The sequence below is a fragment of the Felis catus genome, chromosome B1 (genome assembly GCF_018350175.1).
Source record: "Felis catus isolate Fca126 chromosome B1, F.catus_Fca126_mat1.0, whole genome shotgun sequence".
Classification (NCBI taxonomy): Eukaryota; Metazoa; Chordata; class Mammalia; order Carnivora; family Felidae; genus Felis; species Felis catus.
The window spans coordinates 15693617-15715030 of record NC_058371.1 but is presented as its reverse complement, the minus strand read 5'-3'; the positions used below and the strand labels follow the sequence as shown (position 1 = coordinate 15715030).

Here is a 21414-nt window from a genome sequence, read left to right as displayed (position 1 = left end):
TCTTGGCAAATCCTGCACTTCCGTTCTTTCAGCAAATACCGAGCAGCTGCTCCACAGGGGCCCCCTGCAGGGCACTGCGGGCGTGCACGCGAGGCCTTTTATTTTCAACATTTTCTTCTAACCGCTCACGTGTCTGTGTCTTTTCACAGGGTAGTGATGGTGCCCGGAGATCCGTGCTACTGGATGGCGACGAGCCCTTGGTGTATTTCTATGACGATGTCACAACCATGTACGAGGGTTTCCAGCGGGGCTTACAGGTGTCAAGTAAGCATTTGCGGGATTTGTGTGATGAATGCTTGACGGTTCTCATTCGGCATGAGTGGTCTTTCTGGAGAAAGTCATCTTTGCTCCCGTCTTCCACCTGTTTCCACCTGTCCGGGTCTCCCTGTCTCCTCCTGTAACTTCTCCAGAGTGACCTCCAAAGCACAGCAGCCCCTCCAGCTTATCCCCTGGCAGAGCGGGTTCTGTGGTGGAATATGTTTTCATCATGTCCCGCGTTTTGTGGAGGGTCACACGCATGTTAGCTCATTGTGGGCTCTGACATATCCTGAGGTCAAAAGATCTGTTTAATTGGACCCAATCCAACATTTTCAAACTTACTTGAGCATGAGACCCATATTTTGGGAAATAAACACTGACATCCCAAGGAAGCAGTGTTCCATGAGACACTTGGCAAGCGTTGGCCCGTGGGATTGCGCTTCATTGGTAACGGTGGCCTCAGAGACCCCGTGCACCTGCGTGCCTTTCCAGCCTCTCTCTCTTCCAGGCTCCATGTATACCTGCCTCACGTCACCCTGAACTTCTCGCAAAACCGGAACCCCTCTCCCTTCTCGTCACCCCGTGCCTTTGTGCATTTGTCTTTTTCCTGGTCATAAACCTGCTGCTTTCCAACCTCAGCCCCGGGCGCTTGCTATATGCCTACTAATCCTGTAAACCTCGTATTGCTTTTTTTTTTTTTTTTTACCTTTTCTATAAAACCTTCCTATTCCCTTGTTTTCATCTCCTACCTCCAGGTGGAGATGCCCACTTTCCCCAGCATCTTGTACCTATTTCTGTACCAGCCCCTCCAGGGAACAGAGGCATTTACTGCCCCTCTGTCCCACTAGCCAGTGCTCCACGAACCAGGCAGCTGTCTCTTCTCTCGGCACCTGCACACCGTAGGTGCTCTATTAATGTGTCCTCAGAGATGGAGAGAGTCCTCTCTACTTCCCCCCACCCCTCTTTTTGTTTCAGCCCCTTCATTTTGGCTTATTCCAGGTTACTCTCTAGAAATGGTCTTTGGGATCCACACGTTTGTTATTTAAATCTTTCGGTGGTTAGCTTTTATTTTTCCTACTGCTCCCTAGGCCGTAGTCTCCTGACGGCCAGGGGCTGTGTGCTATTACTGTCTCTGTCCCCACGACATGTTGCATGCGGTATGTGCTCAGGAAGTGCCGTGGTTTTTACTTGATACTGGTAAAATTGGATTGCTCTGTTGTGTTTTTGCCCTGGTGTTCCTGTAGCAGATTCATTAAGGCCCACGATAAAGGGAGAGCGTTTAATTTGTGAACTTCTTCAAAGTTAGGGGGAGGGGCAGGGTTTGTCTGTGATAGTAAATACCCATAAGGTACAGCAGCCTAACATAAGGCCACATCAAAATATTTGTATATATTCTATATATATAATAAATATATGTGGGTATGTATATGCATGTTCATATGTGTGTGTGACCTTTACCACTACCACAGAGTCACGTGTATAAATGTTTATATGATTTTCCACTATTAGTAGAGAATGAACTCATCTAGGTCGTGTGGTAACTTACATTCTACTTCTGACTCCTCTCATCTTAGGACAGTAACTTTTTTTTTTTGGTCACCTTCCTCTACTTGGAAAATGAGGGTCTTACGTGAATGTTTCCGAGAAGTTGAAGAAAACGAAGTTCAGTCTTCTTAACCTGTACTGATTGAAGGAAACTACTCTGCAGATCACTTTGCCTTCTTCCCCCCACCCCAGAGGAGCTTTTTATTCTAAGCTTTAATTTTCTAGACTACCATAAGATTAAGCCTTTACAGGAGAGCAAAATCCAGCCTCTAGATAAGGTAGTTAGGAGTCTGTTGAATGACAGGAGGAGCCAGCCAGCCTGGAGTTTTCAAACCTGGTCTTTTCAGACCGCACGCAGGAAGCCACTGCTAGGAGGGGCCCTCTGCCTGCCAGTCAGTGGATTCTTGTCCCCGGCTACACTGCACATCACCTGGGGAGCTTTTAAAAACCACTGAGGCCCAGGCCCCTTCCCTGTCCAATTACATCAAAAATTTTGTTAGTAGGGCCTGGGTATAGTATCTTTTTTTTAAGTTCCCAGTGTTCGGGAGCTGGAGTCTGCATATTTTTTTTGTAAAGGGCCAGAGAGTAACGATGGTTGGATTTCAGGGCCATACAGTCTCTGCCATGACTGCTCAGCTGCAGTCTTAGATCATCCGTAAATGAACAAGCGAGGCCGTGTTCCAGTAAAACTGTATTTACAACAACAGGTGGCAGGCTTGATTCGGCCCCTGCCTACAGATCGCCAGTCCCTGTTCTTAAAGAATAAAATCACGTTATTTCGCATGGCAAATATCTGAAAACAGCCTCTGATGGACCTTGTGTTGTCCAGCGTGGCCTTTATTACAGTCCCTGTGAACTGAAGTGGGTCTGAGAATAAGGCCCTCTGTGCTCTCTGTGTTTGCATGAAGGCTGCTGTAGAGAGAGCCAGGATGTCAGTGTGGAGCAGAGAACTTGTCCAGCCTGGGTCCTCCCCGTACTCACGACTGACCCGCACACGCAGCACCCGTCTCTAGCGGGGGGACTCCGTGTAATAGGTCCAGCGTATCAAGGCTGCCACGGGGGGCCATGCTCCACTGTCCCTCCCTCTTCTTCCAGGCCCCCAGACCAAATCAGAACATCTGAACTGCCACTCGAGCCTGGAATGGGGAAGCCAGATATGCTATAGTCACAAGACAGAAATGCCGATACCCTGTTCAGAGGGGAGGTGACAAAACAGTCTGTAGTAGAAGCCGTGCAGGCACACAGATGGTGGTAGGGCCTGTGTTTCTAGTTGAGAAACATTGGTGGGGGGGGCGCCTGGGTGGTCAGTTGATTAAGCGTCCGACTTTGCCTCTCATGGTTCGTGAGTGGAAGCCCTGCGTTGGGCTCTGTGCTGATAGAGCCTGGAGCCTACCTTGGATTCTGTCTCTCTCTCTCTCTCTCTCTCTCTCTCTCTCTCTCTGCCTCTTCCTGGCTCGTGCTTTCTCTCTCTCTCTCTCTCTCTCTCTCTTCCGCTTTCTCAAAAATAAATAAACTTAAAAAAAAAAATAAAAAGAAACATTCTGGTATGTGGTCAACCCTGGTCATCATCTGAATATGGCAGCTTTTTGTGGGGGGCTGGGGGTGGAGTGGACATAGTTTTCCTTCAACAACTACAAACTGAGCATAAAGTTAGCTTGGGGTTAATCTGTAGAAAGAAACTTGCATAATTCCAAATATAAATGACTTGAATGATATTCATTACTGTGCTAGCACTTAGTGTGAATAATTAATACCGAGTTTTCTTTCTTCCTGTTTATTCGTTACCTGGGTTAGAATCAGGACACGTCCTGATATTTCTTTCTTTTCTTTTTTTTTCAATGTTCATTTTATTTTTGAGAGAGAGAGTGCACGTGAGTGGGGGGGGGGGGGGGCAGAGAGAGAGTGGGAGAGAGAATCCCAAACAGGCTCTGCAGTGTCAGTGCAGAGCCCGACGTAGGACTCGATCCCACTAACCTAGAGATCATGACCTGAGCCCAAATCAAGAGTCAGATGCTTAACGCCACCCAGGTGCTCCCATCCTGATATTTCTTAACGTTTACTTTTATAAATACCCCCTTATTTTCTCTCATTTTGCATCTTTTCTTTATTTTTGTTTCTCTGCAATTAAGACTTCGCCTGTGTAAATAAAGTCCAGGTCATCAGAATTTGGACATTGAAGAATCGTATTTTCCTTTTAACATTCTGAGTTAGAATGCTTTAAATTTAGAAATTTTGAGGGAGTCTTCTGAACACCTACACCAGAATTTCTTTGCCATTCAGCTCCTGACTCCTTTCTAAACCGATAGGGTATTGAAGAAGAATTCACAAATTGAGTGTCTTTAAAAATTGCATTTACCTATATCCTCTCATTTTTTCCCTCTTTTCCCACTCCATTTAAGAAACAAAATAGAAACAAACAAACAAATGAGACCGAAACCTAGGGAGGACATATTTTCGAACTGAACTCATTATTTCTAATCTAGGGACAAATACTGTCTACCTGATCCTTTATAGAATGGAGTACAAATTAGAATATTTATGCATGTTAAGCCCATTTTTTTGTTTTTTGTTTTCCTTTTTCCAGATAACGGCCCTTGTTTAGGCTCTCGGAAGCCAGACCAACCCTATGAATGGCTTTCATACAAAGAGGTGAGTTCTCTGGCTCTGTGTGTCCTCGTGCAGGATGTGGTACTGAAATAGGTCAGCTCTCGGAGACGCTGTGAGGGCTGGAGGGTCGCTACTGAGTCCCTGTGTTGCACTAGCTCAGAGCTTCAGGGACAATGTGCAGCATGCAAAGGGAGAAGTCTTACACAGCAATTTGGGGAAAAACTGGTTAAGTAACTTAATTGGTGGTTCAAAAGCACTTTATTTTAGAACTTACGTTGGATGCATTGTGGAGTTGAATTTAATTCTAAGATGACGTTCTAGAAGTGTGCTCAGAGTCCATGGGAGAACAGAATTTCTCCTCTGCCTTGAGGGGTACTAGTGATATTTAGAAGCCCCAACATAGAGTGGCCCTCTCATGTGATAGATGAGGAAAATATACCCCAGGAAAGGAAGGGCCTCGCCTAACGTCACAAGCTGGTCAATGACAGAAACAGGAGCAGAAGCGAGGTCCATACCTTCCGGTACAGGGCTCTTTGGTGCATTGTATGAACCTGACCAACCTGGGACTGCGCTGACATAGAGCCCCAGGGCGGCCATAGTGAGCAGAACAGATATGCGGAAGTGACACCTGTGTTACTGTACAAACACAAAGGGGGCTGGGATCTGGGTGTATTTCTCTTTATTCCTGTGACTCTGCGGTCCTAGCTGATCCACAGCTACAGCTGTTTCAGTAGTTTCCACTGGCAGGGAGGGAGCGGAGCAGGAAGATGCTGCTTTTTATTTCGATCGTGATAGCAAGACATCTCGATGCCCCCGCCTCTCCCTGGGGAGGCAGGACCCCAGGGACGTATGGGAGCCACCGGAAGCATCAGTTTCTGCTGCCTTTTGTTTCCGGCACAGCTGTCCGGGAAATGGCTCCCTGCCGTAGAGGCAGATCATCCTGTGGCATTCATGAATCCACGTGAGCTTCCTCCTTCCACGTTTGGCAGCTGTGCTCTGGAGTGTATATGTGACAGGGGGGTCGTCACGAGGAGCCACAAAGCCGGCTCGGGAATAGCGCTCGCTGGCCCTCCCTAGACTGAACCCCACACCACTTTTCCTTCCCTTCCCTCATCTGAGGATCAGTGAGATGCAGAAGGCTTGGCTTGGGTATCTCTTGACAGAGAGCCAAGAGGCAGAACAGCTTAGTGGACCTTTTTTGGGGAAGGAGGGATGAGATGCGTGGCCCGGGGGACCAGAGGGATTTCACCGCTTTTCGTGTGCCTTTCCGGAGCCAAGGTAAAATAGCCGCCAAGGTCCCTTGTTTTCACGAGGGGTGTAGAAACAGCCGTGCGCGTGTGCGTTGGACACGTAACGCTGCGTGGTGGTGTTCAGGCCTCCCGGAATCCACAGGTGTGTTGTGAATTACTTGTGTTAGATGCCGGCTGGAAGGCGGAAGACAGGTCCGTTGCAGATGGGACTTTTCAAGGCAGACTGAAAATCACGGCGGTTCCTGAAGGTGTTAATCCGTGTTTTGTACATTTCAGCCAGAGGCTGGTGACGATACAAAACAGGACATAACAGAAGCCAGCTTTGGATTTGTAGACTTAAGTCTTCTCGTCAGCCTGGTGACTCTGCCCTTTGCGGGGCTCGGAACCCTGTGAGGTTTTCTGAGGGAAAACCTGAGGGAGCCTCTTTCTAGAGATACAAATGCACACACACTAGCCTAGTAAGCTCCGCAAACCAGGGTAGCATCTCACGGGTTCCTGTCCCTTATGTGCAAGCAGAGGTTGTGAGAAGGCTGAGGGATATGGAAACATCATTCTTGCTGTCACCTCACCCTTCAGCTCTCGTTCCCATAGGCAGAGCGAGGTGGCACTGTGTGCCAGGACAAATGGGGTTCTGGGCAGGAACAGGTGTGGCTTCATTCCCTACGGGCATGCGTGGGAATTCGGACTGCTCCCGAGAACTCAGCAACTGAGATGAAGAGAATAATTCCAAACTTTAAGATAAAAAAAAAAAAATTTCTTTGTAGTTAATCTGGGGTGGGAACGGGGAGAGGTTGGGGGCAGGTTTATAATCCTACCTCATCTTTATGAATCTACCTATTTTTACTTAGTTGCAATAATACTATTTATTTACTTACTCGTTTTACTTAAAATTGTCACAAGTTTTTTGAAGGTGTCCCCCAAACTTGCTATTTCTGTATTTATAGCAAATGACAAGTTTGGGCTGCTTTGCTGCTCTTTATAAATGCAAGTAATTTCTATCACTCTACGTCCTCGTATTACTTTTATAATTTTATAAAACTAAAGTGTAAAACAGAAATGTGCGTGAGAAGCCCGGGCATCCAGTGACCTCTGACCTGTAGCTGTCGGAATCCAATTCCTCTGCTTTGCAGAAGGAACCCTATGACCAGTTCTCCTAATAGTGAGTTCCGGTGAAGCCAGCCTCGTGTTTTACAAAACCGTAGGGCTGACGGAACCGCGTTCGCTCCTGCTGCCCTTCGCCGTGCGGCGCCACTTGCTGGCCAAGATAGCAGACTCGGTCGGCTGTCACTCCACTGAGCTTTGTTCCCTGAGTTGGGCCTGACGTGGTTCCTGATTTCTTTTCCTCCCCGTTTCAGGTTGCGGACATGTCAGAGTGTGTGGGCTCAGCGCTCATCCAGAAGGGCTTCAAGACTTCCCCGGATCAGTACATTGGCATCTTTTCTCAGAACAGACCTGAGGTATTGACCGTTAGACGCCAGTTGTGTGCGGTTTTGAGAGTCCTCACATGTAAGAGCCAACTGGAGTTCATACACACCTTTGCTTGGGACCCGATTTTGTGCTCTGATCTCTACTGAGCGTATGTCTCTATGCTATTCCTTAGAAAGTTACACATATGAAAACCCAGGCTCGGGCCTCCTTGGCCTTTAGGTGGAAAAAATCTATATATCACTTTTTGATTATTGGTTTTTGTTTTTCCAAAAACCAGGTCCCAAACAAAAACTAACAAGGAAGTTACTAGAACAGATAACTAACAAAGAATCCTCCTAGCCTCTAGGCCTACCTCTGTGATTAGAAAAATAGCATCAATAAATTATAGAGAAACTTGGATACGTTTTTGGCAGTAGCAGACCCCCCTCTTTGCTTTCTGAAAGGTGGGAGCTTTCCCTGTGATCAGGTTACAAAATTTAAAATACCGGGGGCAGTGGGAAAAGTACCTCACCGCGAGTCTGCCTCGGTGTAGACACACGGTCTGTCTGGCTGCCAAGGCCCCTGCGTGGTGCTTCTGTAAACCCTTGCATTAAGGTCAATTTAAATGAGAAGCTCTTCTGGAGCTGTTGTTCCAAGTATATATAATACACGTATTATAGCGTTGGTGAACAAATGGCATAACTTGGCTTGGAAAAATTCAAGCACTAGGCTCGAAGGAATTGAATTGGTTCTTGTGTCTAAAAGACATGTTGGCTCAATCGCTGTGCTATTGACTATTTGATAAATTAGGCTGGTTTCCTAGAGTTTTATGTACTGGTAAGGGATACACAGCATTTTCCACAGTTGGACTACGACTAGGCTTATGGAATTTCGTCTCTTTCATTGTAAGTGAAACCCAATCAAGTGAACACATCCCAGATGTTTGCGTTAGTGGCATTTTATGCTGAATCTATCACTAGGACCTTACTTCATAGGGTAAGCTCCTTCCTACATTTATGAACTAGTTTAATAAATGTGTATGGAGCACCTACTATGTGCCAGGCATCGCGAGGCACCAAAGCACAACAGTGATTTGGATCCTTCTCTTAAGGTACCGTGTGAGGGAAGACCGGCCCGTAGGGTGTTGCTTTGTCTGTAGCGTGGCAAGCGTGGACACAGGGAAAAGGGTTATGGGGAGCTCAGTCAAGGAGGACTTCCTGGAGGTGGCCTCCTAGTGGAGTCTTGAAGGATATGAGAGCAGGGAAGCTAAGGGAGTGTCCGGAACAATGACATGTTTGCATCAAGCAGCGTATCTGTGCTGGGGGTTGAGGGATTTCAATCTGGTAGAGCTTGGAGGGGCAGGGAAGACAGGACTACATGTGCCACATGGACCCTGCTGAGGAGCTTGGACCTGCCCTCCATGTTGGTAACTTGAAACTGATGCTAGGAAAGAAAAAGGAGTAAAACTTCCCCAGACCAAGTGAATGTAAGTGGGGTGTGCTGCCTTTCCACAGCAGCTGTGCCTTTATCTGCGCCGTGGCCGCGTGTCGGATTCTGCAGATTCGAGACCTGCAGCTGGAGATGAGGGGCACCAGCAAGGATTTTTAGCGAAAGGCTCATCTTGCCATGTTTGCCTTGTAGGCAGATCAGTTGCCACATGGCTGATGAGTTAGAGGCAAGGAGACCGGTCCCTGTACCACTTCTTCATCACTTTTCTGGGGAGATTTTGCCCAGAACATCTTTCCTGTTAGACAGGGGTGTCCCTCCTTCCCCAGTTCCCAGGTCTCACCGCACACGGCTGCACAGCTGATCTTCTCACACCCCAGGGCCTCCATTTCACCGAGAAGCCCTCAGTGGCGGCGCATTACCTGGGGATGGGGCCAGGCCCCTCCACAGACCACCTGCGACCCTGCCTGCCGGGGCACCCTTGAGTGCTCACTGCCCTCCCCCCTGCTTTTGTTCACGCAGTCCCTGCTCCTGGAGTCTCCTTGCCTTTCTCTCCATCTGTCCAAACCGTGCTGCCCTTGCAGAGGGCGAGCTCAGTCACGTGCTCCGTGGAGGTGGGTCACTTCCGGCTCCCTCGTGTCTGAGCCGGTCACTATCTCGTACGGTTAATTATCTTCTCACATATTTGCCTCGATTCTTCCGGCCAACTGCACTGTCCTTCTAAGAAGGGGGCAGGTATTTTGTTTGCATCGTGAATCCTCCGTGGTGCCTGGCACATAGGAGTAGACACACAAATGTTGATTTTGCCCCATCCAGTGTTTCCACTTTGAATCTCTCTAGAGTGTTGTTCTCCTTGGAGTGGTTCCGTGATGACATCTCGTTTTCTTTCCCTGACCTTTACTGTTCATTTAGTGGGTGATCATTGAACAGGGATGCTTTGCTTACTCCATGGTGTCCGTTCCCCTCTATGATACGCTTGGAGCTGAAGCCATCACCTACATAGTCAACAAAGGTATGTCTGGGGTCTCCAGGTGGGCACTGGCCTAGTTATCAGTTAGATTTGATGACTTTACATTTGGTTATATTTGATTTGATAGGGATTTTATGTTTAAATACACATCTGTCTTTCTATTCAAAGACTGTAAGTCCTGAAAATAGCCTGGTGTCAGATATCATACAGTCAGACTTTTAATATCTCGGAGCTCATTCTTCATTGTATCTCTTCATTCCCAGCCGAACTCTCTCTGGTTTTTGTTGACAAGCCAGAGAAGGCCGACACGCTATTAGAAGGTGTAGAAAATAAGTTAACACCAGGCCTTAAAACCATAGTCGTCATGGACTCCTATGGCATCGATCTGTTAGAACGAGGCAAAAGGTGTGGCGTGGAAATCATCAGTCTGAAGGCAATGGAGGTGAGTCATCCTTCCCACTTCCCTGGTGGGCGCCCCTGAGGCCATTTCGGCTCACACGTGGTATCCAGTGCAATCATGCAATCCTAGCTCTGGTTGGGCATCGCAGCAACCCATAAAAGACATAGGGTGGAAATTGCTGCCTCGTTACTGGAAGGAAGGGTTCTACGTGCATGTCTCAGTGTGAATCCATCACATCTGATAAAAAGTACTCTCGTAAAACAAGTTGCAGGTGCTCACACATTTATTCTAGAGCACTGACCAGCCATGCCAATAAATGGTAGAAATGTGAATTTCTTTTTTTCTTCTTAATGTTTATTTATTTTTGAGAGAGAGAGAGAGAGAGAGTACAAGCGGAGGAGGGGCAGATAGAGGGGACAGAGGATTCAAAGCAGGCTCTGTGCTGACAGCAGTGAGCCCGATGTGGGGCTCAAACTCGTGAACTGCGAGATCCTGACCTGAGCCGAAGTTGGATGCTCAACCAACTGAGCCACCCAAGTACTTCAGAAATGTGAATTTCTGATTTGGGTGGAGATTTAAGTTTGTATGTTCTTTTTAGCCTTTAATGCCATTTACTTACTGATTTGTTTCTAAAATGGAGCCAGCTATAGAAATCTGCCTCATTATTCTTTTTCCCAAGTTGCTTTTGTAGCGTCCTGGTAGATTTCCAGCATACATGTTTGATTTGGCTTATTTTTATATTAAATTTCTTGAGATTCACCTTAATCAGAACTTTAAGGGTAACCATTCTAGGAAAACGAATGTGGTGTATATTTAAATTGGTTGTTTGACATCACAAGTAAAAAGCTGATTCTCCCAGTTGGATTTGGATTAGAGTTTAATCCAGAGAAGCTAGTAAGAGGAGGATCTTGTCAGGTACATATCACAGGAATTGGCTGTTCTCCTTCTGAAAATGTTATAAATATTTTCCTGGAACTGTTATAAATAGGGTTTGAAATTTTACTTATAGTTCTCCTTCTACAAGGAATTGGAGGCTATAAACAAGGATCTATATAATACCTTTCCGGAGGAACTTAGCGGTCATAGAGAAACTAATTTGTTCTAACAGAGCCTTCTGCCTCACATTTATACAGAGACGCACACAGTAGAATAGATGCTTAGTCCGTAAGAATGGGTGTGCTGTACTGCTCAGTTGGGTTTTTAGCTAGCTTTTTACCTAGCATTTCTGCACATTTGTTAATTTCACTTGTGATCGCAATAATGCCATTTACAATGTAATTTTTTTCCTCCATCTTTTCCCTAACCCCACCACACAAACGTGCACACACATGCACACACCCACAGGAAGTTTTTGGTATTTTTTTATTTTTCTATGATGACATAATTTTAAGATGAAAAAATTTAGGTAAATGAAGATTGTAATGTAAAGTTAACATTAAAGATGTTATTTATAAAAGACATTGTTTTCCACTTATCTGTGTCATATGATTCATACTTGGGTTTTAAAAATTTGTAAGCAAAAGATTAAGTAATTTTTAAGAAGGGAATTTAACATTGGCCTTCCAGTTGATCATATGATCAAGTTTATGTTGATATATGTTTTTATAGGATCAAAAAGAGAAATATTGGTATTTGGAGTTTTTGCTTTTGGGGGATATTTTATTATGAATATTTTCAGACATGCAAACAAGAACAGGTACAAAGTACCAAGAATTGTACAGTAGACTGCCATATGCCCACCAAACATCTGCAGCTAATGTTTTAATATATTTGCTTTATCACATATTCGTGCATTACTCTGTCCCTCTATTCATTCATTATCTTTTTTTAATGCATTTTCATTAAGTTGCAGATTTTATTACCCCCAAATACTTCAGCATGTTATTCATTAACTAGAATTCAGTTTTCCTTCTGGGCAAGGTTTTTTGTTTTGTTTTGTTTGGGCATTTGGAGCCTGAAGATGGCAACTCATTTATTTTTATGGTTGCCATACTCTTTTCTACATGATGTCATTATACAGGTTTGAGGCTGTGAACCTTCTTGGCATATAGGGCACTAATTTTGATCATGTGTGTTCCCAATAAAATAAAAGCCAAACTGCATGTAGCTGTGGCTGTATTTTACTTAATATCAATTTTTGAAGAATTAGAGATCTCAAGAAGTTATGTAAGAATTTTGAACAGATGAGTGGAGATTTGGGTCTGATAAAGATTACTTTAAAAAAAAGGAATTATTTTTGCTTTAGCTCTTAGTTGACTTCTATTTGGACTTCGCTGTTCCTGTTTTTAATCAGCAGTCTATTATATACATAATTTAAAATGTAGTTAAGATTAAAAATGGTTTGGGGTGCCTGGGTGGCTCAGTCAGGCATCTGGCTCTTGATTTCAGCTCAGGTCATGATCTCACTGTTAATTGGATCAAGCCCTGCATTGGGCTCTGCACTGACAGTGTAGAACCTGTTTGGGATTCTTACTCTCTTTCCCTCCCTCTCTGCCCCTCCCCTGCTTGTGTGCTATCTCTCTTTCTCTCTCTCAAAATAAGTAAACTTTTTTTTTTTTTAGTTTTTTATTTTTTTATTGTTTTTTAATTTTTATTTATTTTTTTAATTTACATCCAAGTTAGTTAGCATATAGTGCAACCATTATTTCAGGAGTAGATTCCTTAATGCCCCTTACCCATTTAGCCCATACCTCCTCCCACAACCCCTCCAGTAACCCTCTCCTTATTACTCAGCTATTTAAGTCTCCTTATGTTTGTGTCCTTAAGTCTCTTATGTTTGTGTCCACCTCCCTGTTTTTATATTATTTTTGCTTCCCTTCCCTTATGTTCATCTGTTTTGTGTCTTAAAGTCCTCATATGAGTGAAGTCATAAGATATTTGTCTTTCTCTGACTTAACTAATTTCACTTAGCATAATACCCTCTAGTTCCATCCACGTAGTTGCAAAGGGCAAGATTTCATTCTTTTTGATTGCTGAGTAATACTCCATTGTGTGTGTGTGCGTGTGTGTGTGTGTGTGTGTGTGTGTGTATATATATATATACATACATATATATATACATATATATATACATACACACACACACACACACACACACACGCACACACACACACCACATCTTCTTTATCCATTCATCCATCGATGGACATTTGGGCTCTTTCCATAACTTTAGCTATTATTGATAGTACTGCTATAAACATTGGGGTGCATGTGCCCCTTCAAGACAGCATACCCGTATCCCTTGGATAAATACCTAGTAGTGCAATTGCTGGGTCATAGGGTAGTTCTATTTTTAATTTTTTGAGGAACCTCCATACTGTTTTCCAAAGTGGCTGCACCAATTTGCATTCCCACCAGCAGTGCAAAAGAGGTCCTCTTTGTCCGCATCTTCACCAACATCTCTTGTTGCCTGAATTGTTAATGTTAGCCCTTCTGACAGGTGTGAGGGGGTATCTCATTGTGGTCTTGATTTGTATTTTCCTGATGATGAGTGATGTTAAGCATTTTTTCATGGGTCGGTTGGCCATGTGGATGTCTTCTTTGGAGAAGTGTCTATTCATGTTTTTTGCCCATTTCTTCACTGGATTATTTGTTTTTTGGGTGGTGAGTTTGATAAGTTCTCTATAGATTTTGGATACTAACCCTTTATCGGATATGTCGTTTGCAAATACCTTCTCCCATTCTGACCGTTACCTTTTAGTTTTGCTGATTGTTCCCTTCGCTATGCAGAAGCTTTTTATTTTAACAAGGTCCCAATAGTTCATTTTTGCTTTTGTTTCCCTTCCCTTGTCCGGAGACATGTTGAATAAGAAGCTGCTGTGGCCAGGGTCAAAGAGGTTTTTGCCTGCTTTCTCCTCTAGTATTTTGATGACTTCCTGTCTTACATTTAGGCCTTTCATCCATTTTGACTTTATTTTCGTATATGGAGTAAGAAAGTGGTCCAGGTTCATTTTTCTGCATGTTACTGTCCAGTTTTCCCAGCACCACTTGCTGAAGAGACTGTCTTTATTCCATTGGACATTCTTTCCTGCTTTGTCAAAGATTAGTTGGCCATATGTTTGTGGGCCCATTTCTGGGTTCTCTATTCTGTCCCATTGATCTGAGTGTCTGTTCTTGTGCCAGTACCATACTATCTTGATGATTACAGCTTTGTAGTACAGCTTAAAGTCCAAAATAAATAAACTTTTTTTAAAAAATGGTTTAAAAGTGTATGCTGGGCAGAAACTCACTGAGCCCTGATCACACTGATCGAATTTCCATGTAATCCTAGCATGCTCACTCCATATGCTCATTCAAGCTATTCTGTTTTAATAGGAAAGGAATATAAATAGTTCATTAAAGAAATTAATAGCTAATTGAAGCGGCCACCACGTTACCTCCATGCAGTGAACTGAACATCACAATGGACCCCAGGTAGTGACTGGGAACGAGCTGCTGGGAGATGCATCCTCGGAAATGAACCTGCAGCTCTTCGTGTCCATCCAGCAGTGCTCTTCCGTCTTCTGTCATGGACACTTTTATTTTTTTTTAAGTTTGTTTATTTTGAGAGAGAGAGAGAGAATGAATGGGGGAGGGGCAGAGAGAGAGGGAGAGAGAATCCCAAGCAGGCTCTGCACTGTTAGCACAGAGCCCAACACAGGGCTTGAACCCACGAACCGCGAGATCGTGACCTGAGCCGAAACCAAGAGTCAGAGGCTCAACCAACTGAGCCACCCAGGCGCCCCATGTCAAGGACTGTTTTGTCATCTGAGGTTCCCAAATCTTTTATCCACTCCATGTGGGGAGTATAGATATTTGAGCCTGTAGCATTTCATCCTGCAGGGACTGCCGGTGATCCAGTCATCCAGAGCTGGGTGACCACACGTCCGTGCTGTGCTCTGGTCTCAGGAGGGCGCAGAGCGTCTGCAGTTCTTTGGTTATGACTATGATTTGCTTTTGGTCAAGAGCCAGCCATAAAAGGGTGTGGGAGTGCAGACAAGAAATCCATCATAAAAAACCTCTGATTCCCGTCTTTTGGATAAATCCTGTTTCAAGGGCTAGTCCTGACACCATTTGTTTGGTTTTATATGAGAGAAAACAACTGGAAAATGGCTCCTTTTTAAAAAAATTTATTAATGTTTATTTATTTTTGAGAGAGCGAGAGAGAGAACATGCATGGGGGGGGGAGGGGCAGAGAGAAAGGGAGACACAGAATCCAAAGCAGGCTCCAGGCTCTGAACTGTCAGCACAGAGCCTGATGCGGGGCTCGAACTCAAGAACCGTAAGATCATGACCTGAGTGGAAGTCAGATGCTTGAGCAACTGAGCCACTAAGATGCCCCTGGAAAATGGCTTGTTAGAGCAATGCATAAATATGTCACTTCAGGTTAATTAAAGTGGTCAGTTTCTTTCATTTGAAATGGACACTGTCTTTGAGCCAGCTCTGAGTGAATCCCACAGTAGAGTCAAGTTGAAGTGACTTTATCGATGTCGCCTTATTCTTTACATTTTGAAAATGTTTCCATTTAAGATTTTTTTTTTTCTCTTCTCCTTAAGGACCTGGGAAGAGCCAACAGACAGAGACCTAAGGTGAGTACACGATGTCAGCCCTGCTAAGCCCTGCTGATAACTAGTCTCCAAGACTGGTAGAAACCTTGGGGATCAATGTATGGCTTATAGTTTTCTTTCTGTTCTGACTTACACCACCGTTGGGTTTGTTTGTTTGTTTGTGTGTTTGTTTTTAATGTGCTCTAGCCGCCAGCACCTGAAGATCTTGCAGTGATTTGCTTCACCAGTGGAACTACAGGTAAGGTTTGAAAGGCAGTTGCCTCTTTTTTTTTTTTAATATGAAATTTATTGTCAAATTGGTTTCCATACAACACCCAGTGCTCATCCCAAAAGGTGCCCTCCTCAATGCCCATCACCCACCCTCGCCTCCCCCCCACCCCCCATCAACCCTCAGTTCTCAGTTTTTAGGAGTCTCTTATGTTTTGGCTCCCTCCCTCTCTAACCTTTTTTTTTTTTCCTTCCCCTCCCCCATGGTCTTCTGTTAAGTTTCTCAGGATCCACATAAGAGTGAAAACATATGGTATCTTTCTCTGTATGACTTATTTCACTTAGCATAATACCCTCCAGTTCCATCCACATTGCTACAAAAGGCCAAATTTCATTCTTTCTCATTGCCAAGTAGTATTCTATTGTGTATATAAACCACAATTTTTTATCAGTTCATCAGTTGATGGACATTTAGGCTCTTTCCATAATTTGGCTCTTGTTGAAAGTGCTGCTATAAACATTGGGGTACAAGTGCCCCTATGCATTAGCACTCCTGAGTGGCTAAAATGAACAAATCAGGAGACTGTAGATGCTGGTGAGGATTTTATTTCCAGAAATAAAATTCCTGTATTTTCTCCTCTTCCCACTACACACGCCCTCTAAAACTCACCCATGTTAATAAAGGTTGTTTAAGACAATCTTTTCATGTAAAGGATTGCAGATTGTTTAGGGATTTAATGTCATTCAGCATCTGGCTTTCACAGTTGCACCGAACACTAGAGGCATTTGAGGCCCCAATTATACAGGGTTCTGGGCTTCCTTAATTCCTGTCATTTGGGGATGGCGTTTCTTTAACTTGGTTTCTGCTCATGTGTGTTCCTCAGGCTACCCCAAAGGAGCCCTGATCACTCATCAAAATATAGTGAGTGATTGTTCAGCTTTTGTGAAAATAACAGAGGTAAGTGTTTGGGATATTGCCATCTTTCTTCACGCTCAGTGGTTGGCACTAGGCCTCAAGAATGAAAGTGTTTTATGGCAGAACCGCCATGTTTGGTCCCTGCTGTGTTTGGAGCACTGTTTGACGTGGGGATGAGGTCTGAGCTCTAATATGGTCTAAGATCACCTTCTCTCAGATAGTTTTCATTGTGGACCTAATCTCCAACTCCTGCTTGTGACCATTGAGCTGAATTGACGGAAAGTTATTATAACTTTTATGTAGTAACACTTCATGTGGGTACTGCCCTATATAAATGTTTCCAGGAGAGGACCAAGAAGAAATGACTCTCTAGTGCTCCCATCCTGGGGTGGGGAAAATAATTTCTTTAAGCGGACAATGAAACGTTAAATGCTGTGGAAGGTTTTTGAATTGCTGTTATTTATTACAGTTGATCTGGCTTCTATTTTATGAGAAGATTAAAACCTTGACCTTCAGTTGGTTTCCTAATAAAGTTTGCCCTCCAAGTGTCCTAGTCTGCGGGGCCGCCATAGCAAAATAGCACAGGCTGAGTGACTTAAATGACAGACATTTATTTTCTCACAGTTCTAGAGGCTGGAAATCCATGATCAAGGTGTCAGTAAATTTGGTTTCTGGTGAGGGCTCTCTTCTGGCCTCCTCGCTGTGTCCTCACATGGCCTTTCCTCTGTGTGTGCACAGAGAATGAGAGAGAGGTTTCTGGTGTTTCTTCCTCTGCTTCCAAGGGCACCAGCCCTATTAGATGAGCCCCCCAGTTTATGGTCTCATTTAACCTGAATTACCTCCCCAGGGGCTCTATCTCCAAATACAGTCACACTGGGGGTTAGGGCTTTAACATAAATTTGGGGAGGGGGACACAATTCAGTCTGTAGCACCAAGGGTATATTTCAAACTTGCCTTTAAAAAAAAAGTACTTATCAAGCAATATCATGCCTTTCCCTCATGCCCTTGGCACATTTTACATAATTTGCTTTTGCGGTCTCTGGGAGGGTTGCGTAGGTCCTAATTTTTGTGCTGGGAGCCTGTGCTGAATGGTTTTGGGGAATGTGCATCTTTGGTGGCTGGAGAAGGTCTGTCTCTTACCTACACTCACACTTTCTTAGTCCCCGGTTCCTTTTTTGACATACAACTTTATAAACAGAATTCAATATTTAGTGCCTCATCCACCTGGAATTTTAATTTCCTAATTAGCCTTCAAAGAAAACTTAAAATAAGGTTAGTGGCTCATGGAGGTGAATGGCTACAAACTTTGTTTAAAATTAATTATACTATCGGGGGCACTCACAACTTTGTAAAACTTCTAATCTTAGTAACATACATTTGGTGGGGGGGGGGGGGGGGGGCGGGGCGGGTACCAAATCAGAAAATTGAAAAGTATAGAAATCACCGAGTCTGACTCCTCATTATGTAGCAGTTTCCTACCAAGATGTACTATTTGGGACGCAGATCACGCTTGAATAAAATTAAGCTAAGATTATGGCATGTTCAGCCTCCATCACCCGCTTCTGGAGCCGCTGAGTTTGCCGGTGCTTTCATCTGTCACCACATGATCGTGAGGGACAGGCCAGCTTCAAGGAGGGGACGGGCACAGCCCAGAAATGGTTGCGTAGACACCCGACAAGGCCTCCGTTTCTTAACTGGTGTGGCAACAGCTGCTGTAAGGCAGCCCCTGCTTTGGCCAGAATTTTGTACGTAAATAACATGAACATTCTTAGCCTTGAAACAGAAACCAGATGCCTTGCTCAATCCAGCTGCAACCTGTATCACGATCAGCATTTTATTGCAGGTGGTGCCAGATCAGAGCTTGCACCCAACAAATCAAGATTATTTTTCATGGGGGGAAGTAGGCCATTCAGGTGAAGACGTTGATCAAACGAAAATACTCAACATGCGTGTATACTATAAAAGAGCTTGGAAATTCAATTTCTCTTCTCTCGTCCTTTCCCTTTTCAACACAATACACTATCTTATGTTGTAATAGATCTTCTGTTTCCACAACATAATATGTTACCTTGTGTTGGAACGGACCTTTTACTTCTTAAGGTGAAATTGAGCTTACTGGGCTGTGGGGTACTGTATCTTGGAAACACTAAATAATTAAAGCACATGATTCCTTAATATCCCAATCTGGACAAAATCTGCCTTATTTTGGTTAACGTCGTCATGAGTGGGTTTACTTCATCAGGAGTGAGCTCTACTCTAACTGTATAATTAACGTGTTGATTTTCATTTAATCCTTTGGAGAGAAACAATTTCAGAATGTGAGCAAAAGCTGTTTCTCCTTGGTATTGAGGTATTATGTGCTCTGAAATTCTAATGGGGAATTGCTGGGAATCTTAATGCTTTTCTGCTTGCTGGTATCTGTTTGCAGAATACAGTTGATCCTTCCCCAGATGATACTTTGATCTCTTTCTTGCCTCTCGCCCATATGTTTGAAAGAGTTGTAGAGGTAGGCCCCTTGTTTTACTTTTCTTGCTTGCTTGCTTGTTTTTGTTGTGCTAAGTTGTCATGTTTTACAGAAGGTACTTGCCTTGAATGCCAGTGACACACACATTTCGTTTTTGCCACTCGCACACATGTATGAGCAGCTTCTGCTGGTAAGTCTTATGTGTAGACTGTCATCCCCACAGTTAATTCTTTGCTGTCTTAGAAATGAATGATTAATTTATTTTAAGGAGTATAAATTTGGGGGTGGGGGTCCGGATACTTGAACTTTATTTTTTTTTAAGTTTATTGATTTTTGAGAGAGAGAGAGAGAGAGAGAGAGAGAGAGAGAGAGAGAGAGAGAACAAGCAGGGGAGACAGGGAGACACAGAATCCGAAGCAGTCTCCAGGCTCCAGCTGTCAGCACAGAGCCTGACGCAGGACTCGAACTCATGAACCGTGGGATCACGACTTGAGCCAAAGTTGGACGCTTAACTGACTGAGCTACCCTGGCACCCCGATATCTGAACTTTATTAATCGTTCATTTTAAAATTAGAAGCTCAGACTTTCAAAGGATATGCACGTGGGCATGATTCCAGAAATTTAACTTTAAAAGTAGAATTTTTATGAACACCATCCTACAAAGCCTTGAGAGGCTTCTGCCTCTGTAAGAAGTCTCTATTTTTGATGGTACTTGTTAATAGCGCACAAGTCGGCTTAAGACACACTTTTTTCCACCAGTATTCTCAGTGCCTTTGGGAAAGCAGGGTGATGTACAGCCGACCTTTGCCCGGGCTCCCTGTGCACAACCGTGTGACTAGTTTAAAAACTGACCGAGAACCATCTCTTTTCCTTCTTGGACAATTTTGGACCGTATACTTCTAGGAAAAAAAACAATGGCTGCCATCCATTCATTTAACAAATATTTACTGAGCAGCAGCTGTGTGCCGGGCACCGTGCGAGGTGTCTGTGACAAAGAGGTGACTAATCCGGAGCTAGCGGCCCTCTGATTGGCTGCTGCCCTCAAGGGCACTCTTAGCCCTAAAGGATCAAGGGTCACGAGATCCCGTCTTCCATCTGTTACCTCTGCTACTGCACACCTCAGGAGATCTTGTGAGTTTCCAGAGTGATCTCAAGCGAGCTGATAATGGACCATGTATAACTAATGGCAATTTTGGAAGGATGCCTGGGAGGTCGGGGCACACCTGAACAAAAGCCCCCTGCGCTTGAAAATTTCAACCGTGAACTGTGGTGTCCCTTTCCAGTGGTTTCTGCTTTCAGGCCTGAGACCATTTGTACTTCCGTGACATCATCTTTTGAATCTCTCTTTCTTTTTAAAATTTAAAATAGGCTGACTGTTTGTCAAGCACTTATGGCTTGCCAGTGCCATTTGCATCAGACAGGAACGCATCCACACAATGGATCCTACAGCAGGCCACTCTGGTGTTGGATGGCCCAGGATCTCAATGGCAACTTATCCAGTGGCTTTTCAGAAATTTTTAGTTAGATTCAGATTTTCAAAATGGGACTTTAATAAGCTTGGCAAGTAGCCAAGTTTGCAACGTAGCTAGGTTTTTGTTTTGAGAATAAATTAGGCCTAAAGTTTCTAGAAGAGTAAAATACTTGGATCACATGACATTCACCACCCATTTATCATAAACCTAAAACAGCGGAAGCTCCATCATCGTCCCTAAAAACACCACCGCCTGGTTCTTAACCAGCTCCTTTATCTTCAGGATGATCAAGAGAAATACCGCATTTCCATGTTGTGCAATGACTGGGGAATGTAAGAACACTTTTTGAAAAGATACCCACGTGTAGAAGCTTCAGGCTTTCTGGAAACTGGTCCAAAATGCTCAAGCTGGAGCCCTGGGTATCTGTGTGTATGTTGTGTAGCGCCCGTTGCGATGCTGATGTCATTTTCGTTTCCTGCCCTAGTGTGTAATGCTGTGTCATGGAGCTAAAATCGGATTTTTCCAAGGAGATATCAGGCTGCTTATGGACGACCTCAAGGCACTTCAACCCACTATCTTTCCTGTGGTCCCCAGACTGCTGAACCGGATGTTTGACCGAGTAAGTTCTGAGCAGCAGAGAGGGGGACCTCGAGTCCGAGACTTGGGTTTGAATCGGGCTCAGCCGGGTACCTCCTGTTCCCATGGTCTCAGGAAAGCGCAGTTTACCCATCGGTAAAACCAGAAATCATCGACCTCACAGAGCTGGTGGTAAGGACTCTGAGAAAAAAACAGACCAACAGACTTTGTTAACTGAAAGGCCCAACACAGGTGGAAGTGGGAGGTCATCTTATTTGTACAGTAAACTCTTTCGAGCCTCTGTTCTCTCATCTGCACGATGGACTGTTCCCTCCGCCCCATGCTGTGTA

At 44.3% G+C, this 21414-nt stretch overlaps 1 protein-coding gene across 8 annotated transcripts in view; it reads left to right on the top strand.

Moving 5' to 3' along the window:
- The window catches only part of ACSL1 (acyl-CoA synthetase long chain family member 1), a 79093-nt gene that overhangs the window by 36336 nt on the left and 21343 nt on the right, over positions 1–21414 (top strand). For 7 of the 8 annotated variants that reach the window (XM_023252321.2, XM_019828257.3, XM_019828258.3 and 4 more), the window contains exons 3-12: positions 150–264; positions 4388–4452; positions 7016–7117; positions 9426–9525; positions 9747–9925; positions 15418–15450; positions 15616–15667; positions 16521–16594; positions 18981–19058; positions 20973–21107. In XM_023252321.2, the coding sequence (XP_023108089.1) occupies positions 150–264; positions 4388–4452; positions 7016–7117; positions 9426–9525; positions 9747–9925; positions 15418–15450; positions 15616–15667; positions 16521–16594; positions 18981–19058; positions 20973–21107 (933 nt within the window). Of the gene's footprint in view, positions 1–149; positions 265–4387; positions 4453–7015; positions 7118–9425; positions 9526–9746; positions 9926–15417; positions 15451–15615; positions 15668–16520; positions 16595–18980; positions 19059–19128; positions 19207–20972; positions 21108–21414 lie in introns of all 8 variants that reach the window. The other variant, XM_023252322.2, reaches the window with a different exon arrangement.